Source organism: Muscardinus avellanarius (genome assembly GCF_963383645.1).
Source record: "Muscardinus avellanarius genome assembly, chromosome: 3".
NCBI lineage: Eukaryota > Metazoa > Chordata > Mammalia > Rodentia > Gliridae > Muscardinus > Muscardinus avellanarius.
Window position 1 is genome coordinate 58,058,138 of NC_137788.1, and position 17,618 is coordinate 58,075,755.

Sequence of the window (17,618 nt, forward strand, 5' to 3'; positions counted from 1 at the left end):
CTACTTCAAATTGGCTGTTGTCCAAATATGGTAGCCAAAAACAGGACCGGGTTTATGGAAAACTACTATTGCTGTTCTGTTACTAATTTAATATAAGAATTACTGGTATTTGTGTGCATTTTCTGATCTATTTGATAGAGCAGGGTGTCTCTTATAGGTCAAATTACAGGAAATAAAAAACTTGAAAAGATAATAGCATGAAGTTTTGTGGCTCTAAAATCACCAGTAGTGATTCATGAACATAGCATTTATTGTGAACCCAAAGCTAAATTGGAAGCACAGAAAAATCATTTAGGAGAACTGAAATCCCAGGAAAACTGTATGAAGAATATGATGCTTATATAACTAAGATATTTGTCCTTATATGGCAACTAGACCATTAGAGGTGAGAAGGATAAAAGATTTTCACAAACAAATTTAAAAATGAAAGGGTAGAAGGTGTTCCTAAATATTACGGACAGAGAGTTTTAAATGTCAGTAAGTTTTCCTATAAACTCATCATGTGAAGAGTAATAGAATAGTTTTATGTGGGAGTTCTTTTTAATCAAACACTGACATTTTAAAAACCTAAATGTCTCAAATGGTATGACTATTAAAATGCAAAATTAGGCTGCACAGAGACATTTTGAAGATTATATTTGAGTAGTATCCTAAGAGGCAGATAATGAATGACTCAGATCATCTAAGCGGTTTGGGCTGACTCACATGTTTTGGAAGATGGTGTCATCACATCGCTGGTCTGTCGGTGTTTATCCCTTTGTTCCCCCTGATAGTGCCAAACAAATCCTGGAATAGCACTGGGCTTTCTAGCTCCAATTTCTTAAGACAACTTTTCACATCAACCAGTAACAGTCTGTTTGGAATACATAGCCATTTAGTATATGTATTAGTCAGCTTCCCTATCACTATAACCAAGATACCTGACAAGAACAACATAGAGGAGAAAAGGTTTGTTTGGCTCATGGTTTTCACAGTTCGGTCCATGGTTGTCTGGTCGCACGAAATAAATATTATGGTAGCAGCATGTGGCAGAGGAAACCTGCTCCTGGCAGCCTGGAAGCAGAAAAGGACTGGGGGAGGCAGGATTAGATGCAGTCCCCAAGGCCACGCCCCCAGTGAACTACTTCTCCTGCCACATCCTGCTTTCTACTTTACCACCAGTAGACCAGTAAATCTAAATTATTAACCCATCAATGGATTTATCCGCTGATGAGGTTAGAACCCGGATTCTATTGTATCACATCTGAATGTTGCTGCATTGCTAACACATGAGCTTTTCTGGGGGGACATTCCATAACAGTAACCTAAAAAACACTAACATGAGTAACTCAAGCCACACAGTGTCTGCGGTTGTAGGAGATGGGAAGTCCAGGCTGGCTAAGAATGAAGTTCTAAGATTGGGTTTGGATTTTTCAGGATTAAAAAAAGGGGTCTTCTTACCTTACTGTTGAGAGAGAGAGAGAGAGAGAGAGAGAGAGAGAGAGAGAGAGGCTAAGAATTTAAGCAAGCATCTCACACATATTAGGCATGGCCTCTACCACGGAACTATTTTCAATCAACAAATATTATCTGGTACCTGTATCAAAAGCAGGGGACATGCAAATAGGAACGTGTTGGCCACTGTCCTAGAAAGGTTCACAATCTATCATGGAAACTGATAACTGATGTAGGTACCATTTGACATTTAACGCACACAAGAGCAACACTCTGGTGAGGAGGAGACTAGAATAGTCAGTGCCTTATACCACTAGGATTGAGAAGCCTTCACTGAGAATGTGGCATGTAACCAGGGCTTAAAAGTATGAGTTGAAATTCTCAATGTTGACAAAACAAGCAAACATTTCCACCAGAGGTAAGGACCACGCAAGGAAGAGATACTGGCATACCAGTGTTGGGGTATGTTCAGAAACTGGTTAATAATCCAGTCCAGCCATGAGCTACAAATCTAAAGAAGACAGGGATGGGAACATAGGACATAAAGATGGGTCAGGTCAGCGTAGCTCTCTTGGTGTAATTCACATGATCAGTTTCTCAGTATTACCCCAGTCTCAAGAATATGCCCAACCTGGAAATGGCTATTCTAAATTTGTGATTCAGTTTCTTGGCAGAGCCTCAACCTGGATGATGAATAACAGTCGTCTAAGAAAAGCTTGCAATCTTCTCCATACCCGTATATGCTTATGTTACTTGTAGGGCTAAGAACCTACAGGCCAAGTTCTTGAGAAACATCTGTTGAAAAGTGTAATAATTTGCATAGGCATACAATGAAAAAACTTCCTTGCTTTTGGATGTGAAACTTTAACAGCTGTGCATCAACTTTCAAAGTATGTTTGCTATGCTGCTGAAAGACTTCTCTTGACCCTTGACTGTTTTCCCACAGGATTGAAAAAACGTACAAGGAAAGCCTTTGGAATACGGAAGAAAGAAAAGGACACTGATTCTACGTATGTACTTTAAGAGTTTGCCTCCAAACAAGCTATAAAATGCAGTTATCAATGTCACTGTCACTTAAAGATTCCTGCAGCTTCCTTTAATAAGATGTACTTATCTTTGTTCTCCCTACTTCTGAGAACTCATTGCTCAGCATGAATAATTCTTAGATTTGTGCTACAAAGGTGGTGCTTTTTTCATATGTTCAGTTTTTCAACACGTTCAGTTTTTCTACCACAGAACTGGTAGAAAACTGATTACTACCTGATGTCCACACTTCCCCCAATGCCCCGGGAGGCAAAAAGTATGACTGATATTTTTTTCTAGGGAGGAAAGGTTGAAAAGCATTTATTTTCCACTTCTGGGGTTGCTCTTAATATCTGAATATAAGAAACAAAACACTTGTTCAGATTAGGCAACACCCTACAGCTCTAATATACAAGCAGAATTGTAAATAAGCCAACAAAATTCACAGAAATGATATTTGACTGCAAACAAGAAATCAATGCCAGAAACAACTATGGAAATGCTTTTATGTGTTTAAATGATCAGATCCAAAAGATCTAATTGCCCATCGACACTGATAGACCTTTGTAAATGTCCACAGCATAACAGTTTGATTATACTTCTACTGACTTGAACGTCTTGAATTCTTTTTTAAAAGTATTTGGTTCAGACACAAAATCTCAGGTGCCTTTTTGACTCAGGCAGGGTCCCCAGTACATCAAGTCAACTGCCAGCAACTTGAGAGCTCAGCCGAAGAGCAGCCTAAGGATCACACCACTGAGCTGCAGCGGGCCGTGACCAGGTGCATGTGCAGACCTGGCTCACCTGCTGCACATCAATAAATCCACCCCCACACAGTTGGCTGAAATCCCCCCAAAGAAAGTTAGAAAGTGAGAAAACCAAAGTTGTGTGGGTGCCGGTGAGAATGAAATCAGACACATTTATTCTTATCTTCAGCCATTTATTCTGTGCATTTTAATCACAGAGAAATTTTATCATAGGATGCTCAGCGTTTCCTGTGACTTTGTCCTCCATGAGCTTGCATTTTATGGATAACATGTTTACTCTACAAATTGAAATGTCTTTCATACAACTCACTGAAATGAGAAATTCAAAATGCCTACTGTGGTACTTAGTATTTAGTAAATCCTCAGTAAATGGCAGTTGCTACTATTATTATTGCTGATACAGGTTAGTAGCAGTAAGTTCCTCATGGACAATAAAGTGAAATTTCATGGGAATTTGAGGGTGAGAAAGCTCCCATTTGGACAGATGACCTGTGGCACCTCAGGGCAGGAGGAGCTCTGAGTTTGCCTTCACTGAAGACATGAATATCATGCAAAGGGAGCCACAAAAGCAAAGGCAGAGAGGTGGGGAAGTCCAGTAGGCATTCAGGGAAAGGTAGATGTCCACCTTTGGCCTCAGGTAAAACAATGAGAGTCATATAGGAAGGGCCGTAAGTACTAAAATGGTACTTAAGGTCAGGGCTTTCTCCCTAGTAAATGAGTCACCCGAAAACACTGAAAAGCTTTTAAATCAGAGAATATGAAGGATCAGAGAGGACGATATTGAGACTTTTGTCTAGATGCCAAATGTTAAGTCTCTTGTTCTTATTTTTTTTCTTTTGGTAAAAGTTTTATAGAAATGACTAAAGATTTTTTTTTAATGATTAAGTTAGAAATATTTCTTTTAGCCAGGCATGTTGGTGCACGCTTGTAATCTCAGCATTTGGGAGGCTGAGACAGGAGGATTGTGCAGGTTTGAATCCAGCCTCAGCTACTCAGTGAGGCCCTCTTTCAAAAAATAAATAAAAAATAGGGCTGGGGGTGTCACTCGGAGGTAGAATGTCCCTGTGTTCCATCCCCAGTACCAAAAAAATATATTTCTTTTAGGATATCATTTATATTCTCAGTTTCTCATTGTTTAAACACTAACTATACAGAAAAAGTGATGGTCCCTTTTCTGGTGTTGGAACACCTGGGCACTGGCCCCAGCTCTAATAATAACCACTTCCCCTCCCTCCCCCCGACCTTGGAAATGACACTTATTTGTTGGGCCTTGTGTTCTCACATGTAAAAATCAAATTTTGCACCAGATGAAATCTAGTTTCTGCAAAAAAGCCAGACATTCGAGTAGCCTGTCAGCAACATCTGTTGGTACCTATGATGTGCCACTCCTTATGTGGGATGCTACTGCATGTATCTCAGCAGAGCACCTAGCAGAAGCCAAGTCCATTTTGCTAAGAAGACAGCATCTGTAACTGCACTAGAGAATTCTTATGTGTGATAGAAGTTAAAGAGAAAAGACTATCTTGAGCTGGGCGTGGTGGTCCACGCTTGTAATCCCAGCATTCGGGAGGCTGAGACAGGCGGATCAAGGTTCACAGACAGCTTCAGCTATTTAGTGAGGCCCTTTGCAACTCAGCGAGAACCTCTTTCAAAATAATAAATAGGGCTGGGGCTGTAACTCAAAGGTAGAATGGCCCTGGGTTTCATACCCAGTACTGCAAAAAATAAATTTAAAAAATAAGACTTTTGAAAGGAAAAAAAAGAGGTTAAACAGCTTCCTCAGGGCAGAATGAGCTACTTTTATATGTGGCCAAAGCACTGTTCTCCAGTCACCATTTTCAAAGCTATGAAATAAGTTACTTCTCTTGGCTTTGGATAGATGCCCACTATCTCTGTGAACCTCTAATGAGACATTTGCCTGTAGAATCCCAAGAATCTCTCAAGTCCTTATCATGTGAGTGTCCAAATGACTTATGTGCTAGCAAATTGCTTGTAAACTGGTTCACCCATCAGTGATTGGTCAAAGGACAAGCTGTTTTGTATAAGCCTTTGTCATGAGCCCCGGTTCTCTAATTGGATCACATATTCTTGGAAGAGAAATCATCAATGCAAAGGGGTTGATAAAATGCTCTAGCCATTTTTTGTCCCTTGAAGAGCTTTCGTTCATGCTTATGTTGGTCTGCAATCACCGAGCCCTTGTTGATGCAAACTGTTTTCAGGGCCAGTAAAACTCTCAGGGTTGCTAAGCAACCTGTGAGCGTAGCCGCCAGCACCAATTTCAACTGATTGAACCTCGGTAGATGGAGAGTGGAGCAAGGACCAGAGCTTCCTGATTTGATCATCATTACAGTGGCTGAGAGAGGAAGGGAGATAGCCTGTGCTAAGTGGCCGGCCCTGGGCAAGGATATTTTTGCTACACTGATGGCCTTTTTAATTCTCACATAATTCAATAAGATCAATAGTAATATCTCAGTTCTAGAGATGTGCCAAAAGGGGTTAAGTAACTTGCTGAAGGCCATGTAGAAAATAAGACTTGGAAATGTGTTTATCACCCAGAAAAAAAAAAAAAGGCATGGTTGGGCAAGATTATAACCCAGATAATAGGAGGGTTAAAGAGACAACAAGAGTTACAAAAAGTAACTGAAAATTCTAAAGCCAAGCAGATGATTAGTTTTAAAATAGAAGTCAATAAATATAATGGGTCTGTCATTAAAAAAGAAAGATATTACATTAAAATAGAAATTTCATAGAAGGTGGTTAGGAAATGAATGTGGAATACTCATTCAAGTGTCTAAGGCTACTAAAATCTCTCCACTCTTCACCCTAGGTCAGTTTAGTTACCCAAGATAACATTTACTAAGTATTCACTGTGTTCTAGGCACTGTCTCGGCTCTTCACTCTAACTCATTGGCTCCTCTGATAGCCCTGTACGTTACATGCTATTGCCATGGCTATTTTAGATAGGGAAAACAAGACACAAAAGGATGCATTAACTTGCCTAAGCTTCTACAGCTGTAAAATCTACCCTGGTTTTACGTCTGGCACGTTCTAATGGTTCTACAGTATACTTAGCCATCGTGTTTACTGCCTCCATGAGAAAAAATGCCAGCCCTATTTCCACCAATTGATAAGACAAAGGACTGAAAAAGGACTACAATGCTGCTAGATACAATTTTCTGATTGAAATACCATCCCCCTAGCTGCAATAGTTATGAGATGAAGTAGACCCCATTTAAGATTCCCTATTGATAGACCCTTGTGCCTGGACCAACAATGAGCAACACCGCAACCAGGTTAATATCTAGAGCCTTTTCTTTGCCACTTATATTACTGTCCCCAAAGACATTCCCACAGGATCGGTACCTGAACATGTCTGAACATGTCCTACCCAAAAGTTGATTTACTCACTTCTCACCCAGCTCATTTAGCAGGGTTTGAGATTCTGCTAGGAAATAGTATTGGCCCACACCCCAAATTAGTCTATTACAATGGACTTAACCACTGCTGGAATTACAACCTTCATGACTCAATTACATCAGCTCCAAACATTAATAAATGAGCTCTTTAGGGGACATTTCATATCTTAGTATAACAGACATCACAGACTAAAAAATAATCATTTTATTTTTGCATACTTGGTGTATGCTCATAACTATAACTACTTTAAGTGTGTTATATGCTATTCTACTTAACCTAGCTTAGAGAAGTTAAAACACATGTTCAAGGTTACAGAACTAAGAAATGGTGACATCTAAGGCTTGAGCTGCATCTCACTGCAAATCCTTTGGCCCTGCACACCATAGTGCAAGGGTGCCACAGAAGGGCTGCCTGACTTTGTCAGAGGACCTATTGCCCTCCATTGCTGGTTACCCTGTAATCAAAGGAGATATAAAAACAAATATAGCAGAAGGTACAAATTCTCAAACTAATTTGAAAAATACTATAGAAGTTTGACCTTATAAGAGGCAATTCAGGACTACTCACAGAGGGAAAGATGAAAGAACAAGTAGGTTTACTTGCCTTGTTGTAGTTTTAAACTAAGGCAGCTAGACTGGGCCAAACTAATAAAACCTCCTCTCAAGAGTAGGCTAAGGCACTGTACCACCAACTGGTGCCCTATGGACTTCAAGTTTTGATGAGAATCTCTACACACATGAACAGACACATGCCCCATACTCAAATATCATTCCACCAATTTGTTTTGATTTCTCTTTGCTTATGGAGGTATGCTGGGGTATGAACATAGAGGAAGATGAAGGTGTTGGTTAATGATTCTTACTGTGGCACTGTACTCTGAAGCAAGACTGCTTCATGTTCATAATACCTGTCCATTTCTTTTTGTTATAGAGGTTCGCCGGATCGAGATGGAATTGTAAGTATTTAAACGACCATTTTCAGCGGGTTTGCACTTTAATATATGCTATGTTTAAATTTCTTAAAGCCCAGTTTTGTTTTGTTTTTTTTTTCCTAAAAGGGAAAATAGCTTGGATGACTTTTCAGACCTCTCACTGTTGTAATTTTCACTAGTAATTGCATGGGACATAAATGTAGTCTTGGTCAAGTTAGACTTATTTATTGTATTCACTTAAAACTCTGTCCTGGAGCAGGCAAGCCAACTAGTCATGGAGATGGTGGGTCAAGAGCCAGACAGTTCATGCAGGGGCTGCTACCATCGATTGTTATTTCATTTCTCATTTAATGATGTAAAAACTCATTATGTGAGAATGTTTTCCTTCATCAAAGGTCACGGAGTCATAACGGAGCTGGGATCCAATAAGACTGAAAGAAGCTTTCCCCTGGAGTTTCTCTGGGCTGATGATACATTTTCTATATTAAATTCAAAAATAGAGAATGGTCTTAAAACCACTTATGCCTGAATTTACAGCCTGAAGGAGGCAAATGTGTTCACTAGGTTTAGATTTAACAGTAACTCTGACTCCTTGCTGGCCACCAGATTTCTTGCTTTTTAAGGAAGTCTGCGGGGCACAGGCTTGGGTTTATCAGAGTTGTGCTTATGGGATTCTGCCCAGCTTCTGAAAATGACTTTCTTCAAATCTAAATCAGATGCCTATTCAAAAGGTTCAAAAGAACAGCTGTTACTGGGAAAAAAAATGGACTCACATTAGGCTCAACTGGGCTGAAGTGAGAACTAAAATAAACCTGGTGGCTAAAACATATATGTATATATATTTTTAAATCACCCTTTAGTATACCTAAAATGGGGTGCTGATTGCAGCCATAGCAGGAATTTTTCCCTTGCACTTGACTAAGGTTCTTTTGGGTGCCTTTTGCGTTCATGTGGATCTCGCTATGAAATGTTAAGAAAATAGATTGAAATTGATCAGACATTGGGTAGCACTATAATCAAGGCTCTATTCAGCAGGGGAAAAAAAAGACCCAGAAGACCCAGCTTCTTCTCACCTCTTGCTTCTGGCTCAGAGCCCTCTCCTTAACTCTGTCTCAGGTACTCTCTGCATCTGTGTCTTCTCTTTGCTTCTGGCTTGGTCCCCTCCCTGGGTCCTCCTGTCCCCTCCATTCCCACCTCTGCAAGGCTCTGTAGCTACTCTGCTTTCACTCCCAGGCTTGATGCTCTTTCTTGCTCTTCTCACTCTGTTCTCAGTCTTGTCCTTTCTTTTGTTATATATATTTTTTATTTTCCTTTCTCCAAAACCCTGCTCATTGTCTCTGAGGTCCCTTCACTACCTTACTATTCTGTTCCTTTGAGGAGCAGCAGTTTAGATCTCTGGGAAAATATGCAGCATGGTGCTGGGTGCAGCATTTGGCTCAGAGCAGGAGACCAGGAACACGAGTGGGATTAACGAACTCAGCCATCATCCTGGGGACTAATCCTCCCAGGTTGGTGCTCCATGCCCGGTTGCCTGAGCCCACCTCACCTACACCATTCCAACTCCTATAAAGTTATTTATTAGCACCTACACCATTCCAACTCCTATAAAGTTATTAGCAATTGTGCCCTCTTTATTACTCAATTAAAATTCCATAAATATCACAGGTTAGCGGTTCCTCTTACTAGGTAAGAAAGAGGAATTATTTACAACTTCTCAGAACATAACACAGACCTATGCTGAAAAAGACTACATTCAAAAGAGGTGCATTTTCTCAGAAACAGGGTACACAGCTTTCATAGGTAATTGGAAATTATTAGCCAGAAGCTGGTTTTACCATTTGAAAAATGCTCAAGTCTTTCTCAAAATTTGGCCACCAAATTTTGAAAATCAGCCCTGGCTGTCTAGTTTCTGCTTGGATTTAGTCCTTGGGAATCTCAACCTGATTTTCTTTCAAACTTAGGTTGAATGCTTTAAGAATTTGTATCTATGAACTTGGGTCAACTTCTGCCTGGCTGAGACAGCTTCCAAATTATTGCCTTTTGAATGTTTGAGGTTGGAGTTAATAGTTCTACTAATGGACTCCCATATACTACAGGCAGTGGTATACCCAGCTAGCACTTTACAAACTACTTGGTATACCAAGGTCTACACAAAAGCTTTAATGTAGGATGCTCACCTAATTTCAGTTTCTCAAAATCTGCTGAATCCCATCACTGATGACAATGCCCCAACTGTACAGAGGCTTCATGACAAGGCTGTGGGTATGAAGATGGCCTTGCTGCTATCACCGACTGAACATATCCATCGCTGGCAGAGCTGTCTGTCAGTGTCAAGACTTCAGGCAGCTGCCTGTGACAAAGCGTTCCAACCCAGAGGCAAACTCTAATTTGCACATGGGTAGACTAACTTTTTCCAGCAGTTGCAATTTCTCTCCACAAATAAGCAAAGGAACGAAGGTCACAACTCTTGCTATTAGGAGATCTTTTCTGTTCATCTTGAGCAGACATGGAGGAAAGAGCAGAGATTAGGAACCATCAGCTGTGTGTGCTGTATGTATTGGTGACTCTCAGGAAGGCTTCGATCTGGGCAAAACATGGTAGAGCTAAACTTTTCATACTGAGGTTAAAAATACAGCTGTTTTGATTCAGTCTCTTTCTTGTGTGTCTTGATGTCTGTTTTCTACTTGTAAACAAAAGCCGAATGGAGAATAGATCTATTGGTCCCTATGCCTGGGACACATCTTCCTCCTCCTTTCCTGGCCTAGCCAAGTTGGCCTGCTGAATAGAGCCTCATTATGGGCCCCAAAGTCCACACCTTGCTTAAGGAACCCTGCCAAGATTGGTAGGCCGTACGATTTGGCCTAGAAATGGTTTCTCCTATGGTATGTTTGTTGACGCCATGTGATTCTTTATATGTGTCTTGAAGAACAAACAGATCCTTTAACAACTTTTTCTACATGAAAACAATCAATTCCAGCAGCCCAGCCCACATGAACCACCCTACAATAGCAAAGCAGAGTGTGCGCGTGAAGGAGGAAAAAAAGTTTCGGTAAGGAAACAGATTTTAGTTTAAAATTTCCAAGGGGTTATAGAAGCAGTGAGTAAAATCCCAACCTGAAATCTGGAAAATACAGTAGCTTTTATTTACTCCACATAAGACTCTGATATTTTCAGATTACATCTTGAATACCTGGGGGCAATTTTTAAATAATCTATATAGATTTTATCTGTCAACATATGAATATTCTTTTAAAGAATGATCAAGCATAAAAGATTTGTGGGGGTTGTCTTAGAGAAAGGACAGGTAACCAAATTTTTAAAAGAATCTGTATCTAGCTGGGCGTGGTAGCGCACGCTTGTAATCCCTGCACTTGGGAGGCAGAGACAGGAGGATCGCACAGGTTCGAAGCTAGCCTTGGCTAGTTTAAGAAACCCTGTTTCCAAATAAAATATAAAATAGGTTTGGGAGTGTAGCCCGGAGGTAGAAGCCCCCTGGGTTCCATCCCCAGTACCACCCCCCCTTAAAAAAAAAAAAGAATCTATCTATAAAGAAGGCTTTGTCTATAATAGAAACATCATCTTGCAAATCAAGTAGAATCATTTGTTAGGATAAGCACTATCTCAAATCAGGAATTTGTCAGGATCTTGCCCTGTAGGAACCGGCATTCTTGGCCCAAGAATAGAATCAGGGATGCTGATCCTAGACCAGATCATGCAATAACTATCTTATCTCATTTGATAGCCACATGTGGCTATTTAAAAGCCAGCCCTTCAATCACACTTGCCATATTTTAAGTACTCCAGAGCTACACATGTCTAGTGACTAGCACACTGGACAGCATATAGGTAGGACATTTTCATCGTCACAGAGAGTTCTGTTGGACAGTGCTGTCTTAGAGGATAATTTACAAAGTGATTCAAGTCTACTTTGATGTAGAAAATAGTATATTTAGGTAGTATCTCATGTATCTTCAATACTTCTTATCCAAGAATCAATGTAGCCATGAGCTGACCTCAGAAAAAAAGGAAATTGAGAACCGTGGAAATTGAGAACTTGATGAATGTTCTATTTACTGATTTTGCTCATCATTATTATCTGAGAATAAACCAGATCAAAATAAGATACCTATTAAAAATGATTAACATCGCCGTAAGCCTCAATTATCTTTAAATAGCAGTCATATATTCAAGTTATAAAAATGTATTATTAGGTGTAGAATTTTAGAAAAAGTAAAAGAATATATTACTCCATCTTCAAGAGAAAAAAAAAAAGCCACTGCTTAAATGCCGGTGAGTAACTGATACTGCTTTCAGGATTAGGCCTCGCTGTTATATGATGTGTTCTACCTACCGTGCTCTTTCCTGCTTCTTCAAAGTTTTTTATTTGAAAATTAATAGATTCATTACCTTCACTAATATCAGCTTTGTGAGCTGCATCTTGCTCAATGTTTAAACAAGAATTTTCTCCCACCCCCCTTGGAGTCTAACCAGAAAAATTCCAACCAACCTCTGATCTATTTTTAACTTTGTAATTTTCACTTGTGGACCCTAAAATATATTTGTAGTACACTGACATGAGGCCAAACTGCCAATTCCGCTAATAAAACCAAGTATATATGTGCGTGTGCCTGTGTGTGTGTGAGCCAAAAAGAATGTATTGTTATGACTTATTGTTTGTGTTTAGTATTTGTTTTTAAAATGTGTTTTAAAATAAAAATTTTATAGGTTTTGTTTTCCTTTATCTCAATCTTCCATTGGCCTCTGAGGAAACTTGGAAATTTTCATTCAGCCTAAATCTAGGAATTCAGGGATTTCTTTATAGACACTGTTGGATGTATGTTATAAGACACACACACACACAACTTGTTTAATTGAACATATAATTTTGGTTTTGAAAGGCTTTAATTATGGAGCTGATGCTATCATGAAAGAAAACTATGCACCTTTGAAATTTAATTCAATTATTTACTTTTTGATTTTTAGATAGCAATCTTTTTTATTAGGAATTGTTTAAAACTGAGAGATATATTAAAGGCAGTATGATACTGGTCACAAAAATCATGAGTTTATTCCTCTGGAATCAGCTTAATTTATTTGATACTCTATAACTCTAAATTAAATTTTTATTTTTTGAACAGGGTCTTTCTAAATTGTTGAGGGTGTCACTAAATTTCTGAGGCTTGCCTCCAACCTGAAATTTTCCTATCTGTTTCCCAAGTACTGAGATTACAGGCATGCGCCACCACACCCAGCTTATAAATTTGTATTGACTGGTTATTATATATGCTTTCTAAAAAGGAGTTGTAACATTTTGCAATGAAAGCCTGTATAAACAGATTGGTAAAGTAAGAGTTTAAAGAGAAACATGACAAAAAGAAGACAGGAGCTATGCTTATTTCCCAGGGAGAGAATAATTTTTATTACTAAGTGACACAATTAAGTGGATAAGGTGTGATACTCACCATTATCTTCATAAAGTATGTAGGTGTAGAGTTAATGTGGTAGATTTTTAAAGAGACCTTAGCCAAAGTAGAATATCATTAAAACATCAATTCAATGAAGGCAATTCTATAGGTAGACTGAAATAATGTAGTCTGAGAATAATTCATCTTTGTCAGGAGCAGGACAAAGAGGTAGACAGACCTAGGCCCTGTGTTCCAGGATACTGGTCTGTGGAGGCTTGACAGTTTATTATTTGTAAATCCTGCTGCAAAATGTAGTATATAGGAAGAGAGAGGCATCCACACATTATCCTCATGCCCTGTTTACATTTATACCCTGCTAGTCTTAGACTGCCCAGTCAGCACTAAATAAGTGTTAGTCAATGACAGTGGTTTTTCTGGGTTGTCTAGTGACCCTCTGTGCATAGAGGAAAGCTTACCTCCCCATCTCCTTGTCCATTTGAGCATTAGCCACTTGCACTGTAGTTCAAGTGGGCTTTGTGATTGCAGAGTCAGAGATCCCATCTTCGAGCCTCATGCATCGCCATTTGATATGTGTCATTCTGAGGTCTGCTACTGCTCAGTGACCTACCATTGCTCTGTGTGCTAAATACAAGAATGCTCTTGGGTAGATCCTCCATTACCAACCTGATTCATGTTTTTGTCCTTTGCTCAGAAAAGTAGAAAATGTTAGCAATTCCCTTTTGGGTAATGCCACATTCTTGCTAAAATGCTTGTGGTCCCATGTCACGATTGTCCTTGGGTCAAAATGATATAATTAAGAGACAGAGTAATGCCGATGATCAGTACACTTGGCAATGATACGTGCTCATGGAGTCATAGAATGCATGGATAAGGGAAATCTACCATTAATCCTCAAATTCTATTGTAACAATTTGATAAGAAAAACCATTTTTAAAGAATATCAATATCATTTTAATAACTTGGAGCTCAACTAATTTGGAGATGACTTCCTTTTTATTTTATCAAAGAGGTAGTTAGATAAAAATTGAGGCAGTGTTGGAAATGCTAAAAGATTATTTAATGACTGGGGTGAATACTCTGTGGAAATGTTGGAACTAATTGTATCTGAGAGCAGCATGGAAGTCAAAATGTTTTCACTTAAAATATGTAAGCATTTGGTTCTATCTGCTGAAGGTACAGAGGAGTAAATTATAATGTAGGGGCTGCTAGAGCTTCCATAACTGAATGAAATTGGAACTAGTTAATACCCTGTGCCTAGGTATCCTAAAATCTTTTGTGAAATAAGTGTGTAGGATCTTTTATGCAGTGTCATGGTACCTAAATTTACCATTCAGTTATACCAATGTGGTTCCATAATATGCCGCTCTAATTTGTCTTTCCAGAGCTGGATTTTGATAGGTCTTGCTAAATACCAATAAGAGTTAAGTGGTTTTTGTATCATTGTATGTTTGTTTTCATTTAAATGTTCCCTTCTGAATTTATTTTCAAATTTATTGCAGAAAAAAAGCAATGGGGCACCAAATGGATTTTATGCAGAAATTGATTGGGAAAGATATGTGAGTATCAAAATGTTTTGCTTTATTTATTAAGTGTTTTTCAACTTAAAATTAGCTGAGGTACTCCAATATTTATAATAGGACATAGTAATAAATGAAAAGACTCCCCATGTCATTAGATTCCTGGCACATTTAGGACAATAGGGAGGTTAAGAGCTCTGGAGCCTGTCAAGCCTGGCACCTCCACATATCAGCTGTATGTGGACACAGAATAGTTATTTGCTGACAAGCAAAATGAGTTCAGTACATAATTACTCTATGTCATAATGGCAAGGAGTCAGTGAGTTAATTATATTCCAAACATTCAAGAATCCACCTAGCCCATAGCATGTATTAGGGGAAAATGCCTTTTCTAATATTAACTTCAGGTATTTCAGCCCTGGTTCTATTTTTAAGCAGATTTGAGAATTGTGGTAAAGCAATTAGCCACTGAACCTGGGTTTCATAACAATTACTGCGGTCTCATGGAACAAATTATTTAAGTGACAGTCACTTGTTGCCTCTTAGGGAGTGAGGGTAAATCCTGAGACATAAGCTTTCCCCAGATTTTCTCCCCCCAAAAACAAACCAATTAACATTATCATCATATACTTTAACCACAGCAGTATAACCAGTTGGATCTAGCCAGGATCACTCTCAAGATTTCTACTTATACAGAACATGTAAATAATTTTCATATCCAAGATCATTTCTATTGCATTTAAGTACCCAAATTAACAATCCCCACAAAATTGTTTTACTTTTATCCTTTAGATGATTGTCCGGGCCCAATCTTCCATTCCATAAGAGTTATATTTATGTTAAAGACTTTGCATATTTGTTTGTAAGACTTTTGTATTTATAATTATACTAATTATTGAATACTCACTGTCAGTTATGTAAGTTATTAAATTCTCATCACTATAAAAGGCAACTATATTATCTGCCCTTTGGATAAAACTGAGGCTCAAAAGGTAAAACTCTTCATGCTTGCCACTTTTGCAGTCTAAACATGTCACTCTGCCAGCATACTAGCTGTCTTTTCTTATATTTCCCAAGATTGAGATTATTTTGACATTCTGAGTATTTCAATTCCCCAGAATGTCTAATAGCCTCTATTTCTGTCAGCATTCTCACTGCTGTAATCCAAAACACCTGACCACCGCAGCTGAGATTTAGGAAGACTTATTTGCTCCCAGTTTTGGAGATTTCAGAGATTCAGTCCATGTCAGGCTGGGTTACATCAGCAGACCCCAGGCCACAGTGGCAGGAGGCAGAGAGAAAGAGAACTCAAGGACTCTGCACTCACATCAGGTAGGCTGGAAGCAAGGGAAAAGAGGCCACATATCATCCCCGAGATCACAGATCACAGTCCTGGGGGGCCAACCAAGTTCTGCCTTCAGCATGGCTGCCTTGTTTCAGTGAGGTACAGTGGGACATTCCAAATCCAGACCAAATAATGCACAAATAATGTTACAAGGGAAACTACTAGATATTAAGAATGAGTCCTTCTTTAAAAATCATTTACCTAGAAAAATGTTACTGTTTTTAGGATTGTTTAATATAAGAATGTCAAACTAAGTAAATGGGAAAAATGATTAAAACATCAATTTACTCAAATATTACATTGTACCTCCCAACTAGCACACAAACTCTAAACTCTAGTGCCATCTCTGTTTAGCATGTAAATACTTGAAGTATAACATCCTCCAAATCTGTTTAGACCTAAAAACTGATGGGATAACATAGAACTTGCCATTGTAATTATGCATTAAACACCAACTTCCCCAAATAATAATAAAAGTTATATTTATTTATGTATTTATTTGGTATTGAGGATTAAACCTAGAGGCATTCTACTTATGAGCTACACCCACAGCTCTTTTGTTGTTTGTACTTTATTTATTTATTTGTGGTGTTAAGAGATTGAACCCAGGGGCATTCTGCCTCTGAGTTTCCCCACCCTATCCCTATTTTATTTTTGGTGGGTTTTTTTGTTTTTGTTTTTTTTGGTGGTACTGGGGATAGAGCCCAGAGGCTTTCTAACTCCAGGCTATACTTCCAGACCTATTTTATATTTTATTGGAAACAGGGCTCACTAAGTTGCTGAGAGCCTCACTAAGTAGCTGAGACTAGCTTTGAACTTGTGTGATCCTCCTGTCTCAACCTCCCAAGCACGGGAATTATAAGCATGTGCCACCACGCCCAGCTAGCCCTATTTTATTTTGAAACAGGGTCTCTCTAGGTTGCTGAGGGCCTTGATAAGTTGCTGAGGATGACTTGAACCTGTAATCTTCATGTCTTAGCCTCCCATGTACTAGGATGACAGATATGCATCACCATGCCTAGCTAAGAATTTTATTCTTAATAAGGTATATGCTCCTAATTTTGTTAAGGAAAACTTCAGAAAGGATAAGAGTTTTAAGCCAAGGCCTAAAATAGAGGTTAAATAGTGGTAAATTCGAAGGGAGAATTACAGGCAGAGGAAATTATATTCCCGAGGACTCTAAAATAAGAAAGTGCTGTGGCATTCAAATCCTAAAATTTTTAAATGGAAAGAACTTTTGGCTAGAGGGAATTCGAGGAAAAGAATCACACCTTTGACTTTAAAGAGAAGAGCGGAAGCCAAATGATACAGGACCTTGTTAGCTACACAAAGATGCTGGGTTTTTATTTTAAGTACAGCAAGAAACCAGAGACAGGTTGTTAGCAGGGAAATGACCTCAATAGTTTTGCATTAAAAAAATAGAACAACAGCAAGGAGACCACAATAAATGCTCAAAATATGGAGGATTTTTAAACTTGGAAAAATTCAATATGATTTCTCTTATATACAAAGGCTTTAAAAGCCAAATAAATAGAAACAAAGAAGGATAGTACAAATTTTCAGTGAGGCAGAATAAAGTCTTGAGCTCTAATATACACCATGTGGACTACAGTTAATAACATTGTATTGTAAGAGTAATTGTGGATTCTGTTACCTCCCCCACACACATACAAAGGGGTAAAAATTGAAAGTGATGGAAATAAAAGTTTATGTATAGTATTTATTCTGTGTATGTGTATGAAAACATTATGTAGTATA

General features: G+C 38.6%; 1 protein-coding gene across 1 annotated transcript in view; it reads left to right on the forward strand.

Moving 5' to 3' along the window:
• SGIP1 (SH3GL interacting endocytic adaptor 1) overlaps positions 1 to 17,618 on the forward strand; it is a gene marked incomplete at both ends in the record, with an annotated part of 146,597 nt that overhangs the window by 17,071 nt on the left and 111,908 nt on the right. Inside the window, 5 exons of the mRNA XM_080691438.1 lie at positions 2,381 to 2,444; positions 7,572 to 7,596; positions 8,605 to 8,688; positions 10,550 to 10,621; positions 14,498 to 14,554. Of these exons, the coding sequence (XP_080547564.1) occupies positions 2,381 to 2,444; positions 7,572 to 7,596; positions 8,605 to 8,688; positions 10,550 to 10,621; positions 14,498 to 14,554 (302 nt within the window). The remainder of the gene's footprint in view (positions 1 to 2,380; positions 2,445 to 7,571; positions 7,597 to 8,604; positions 8,689 to 10,549; positions 10,622 to 14,497; positions 14,555 to 17,618) is intronic.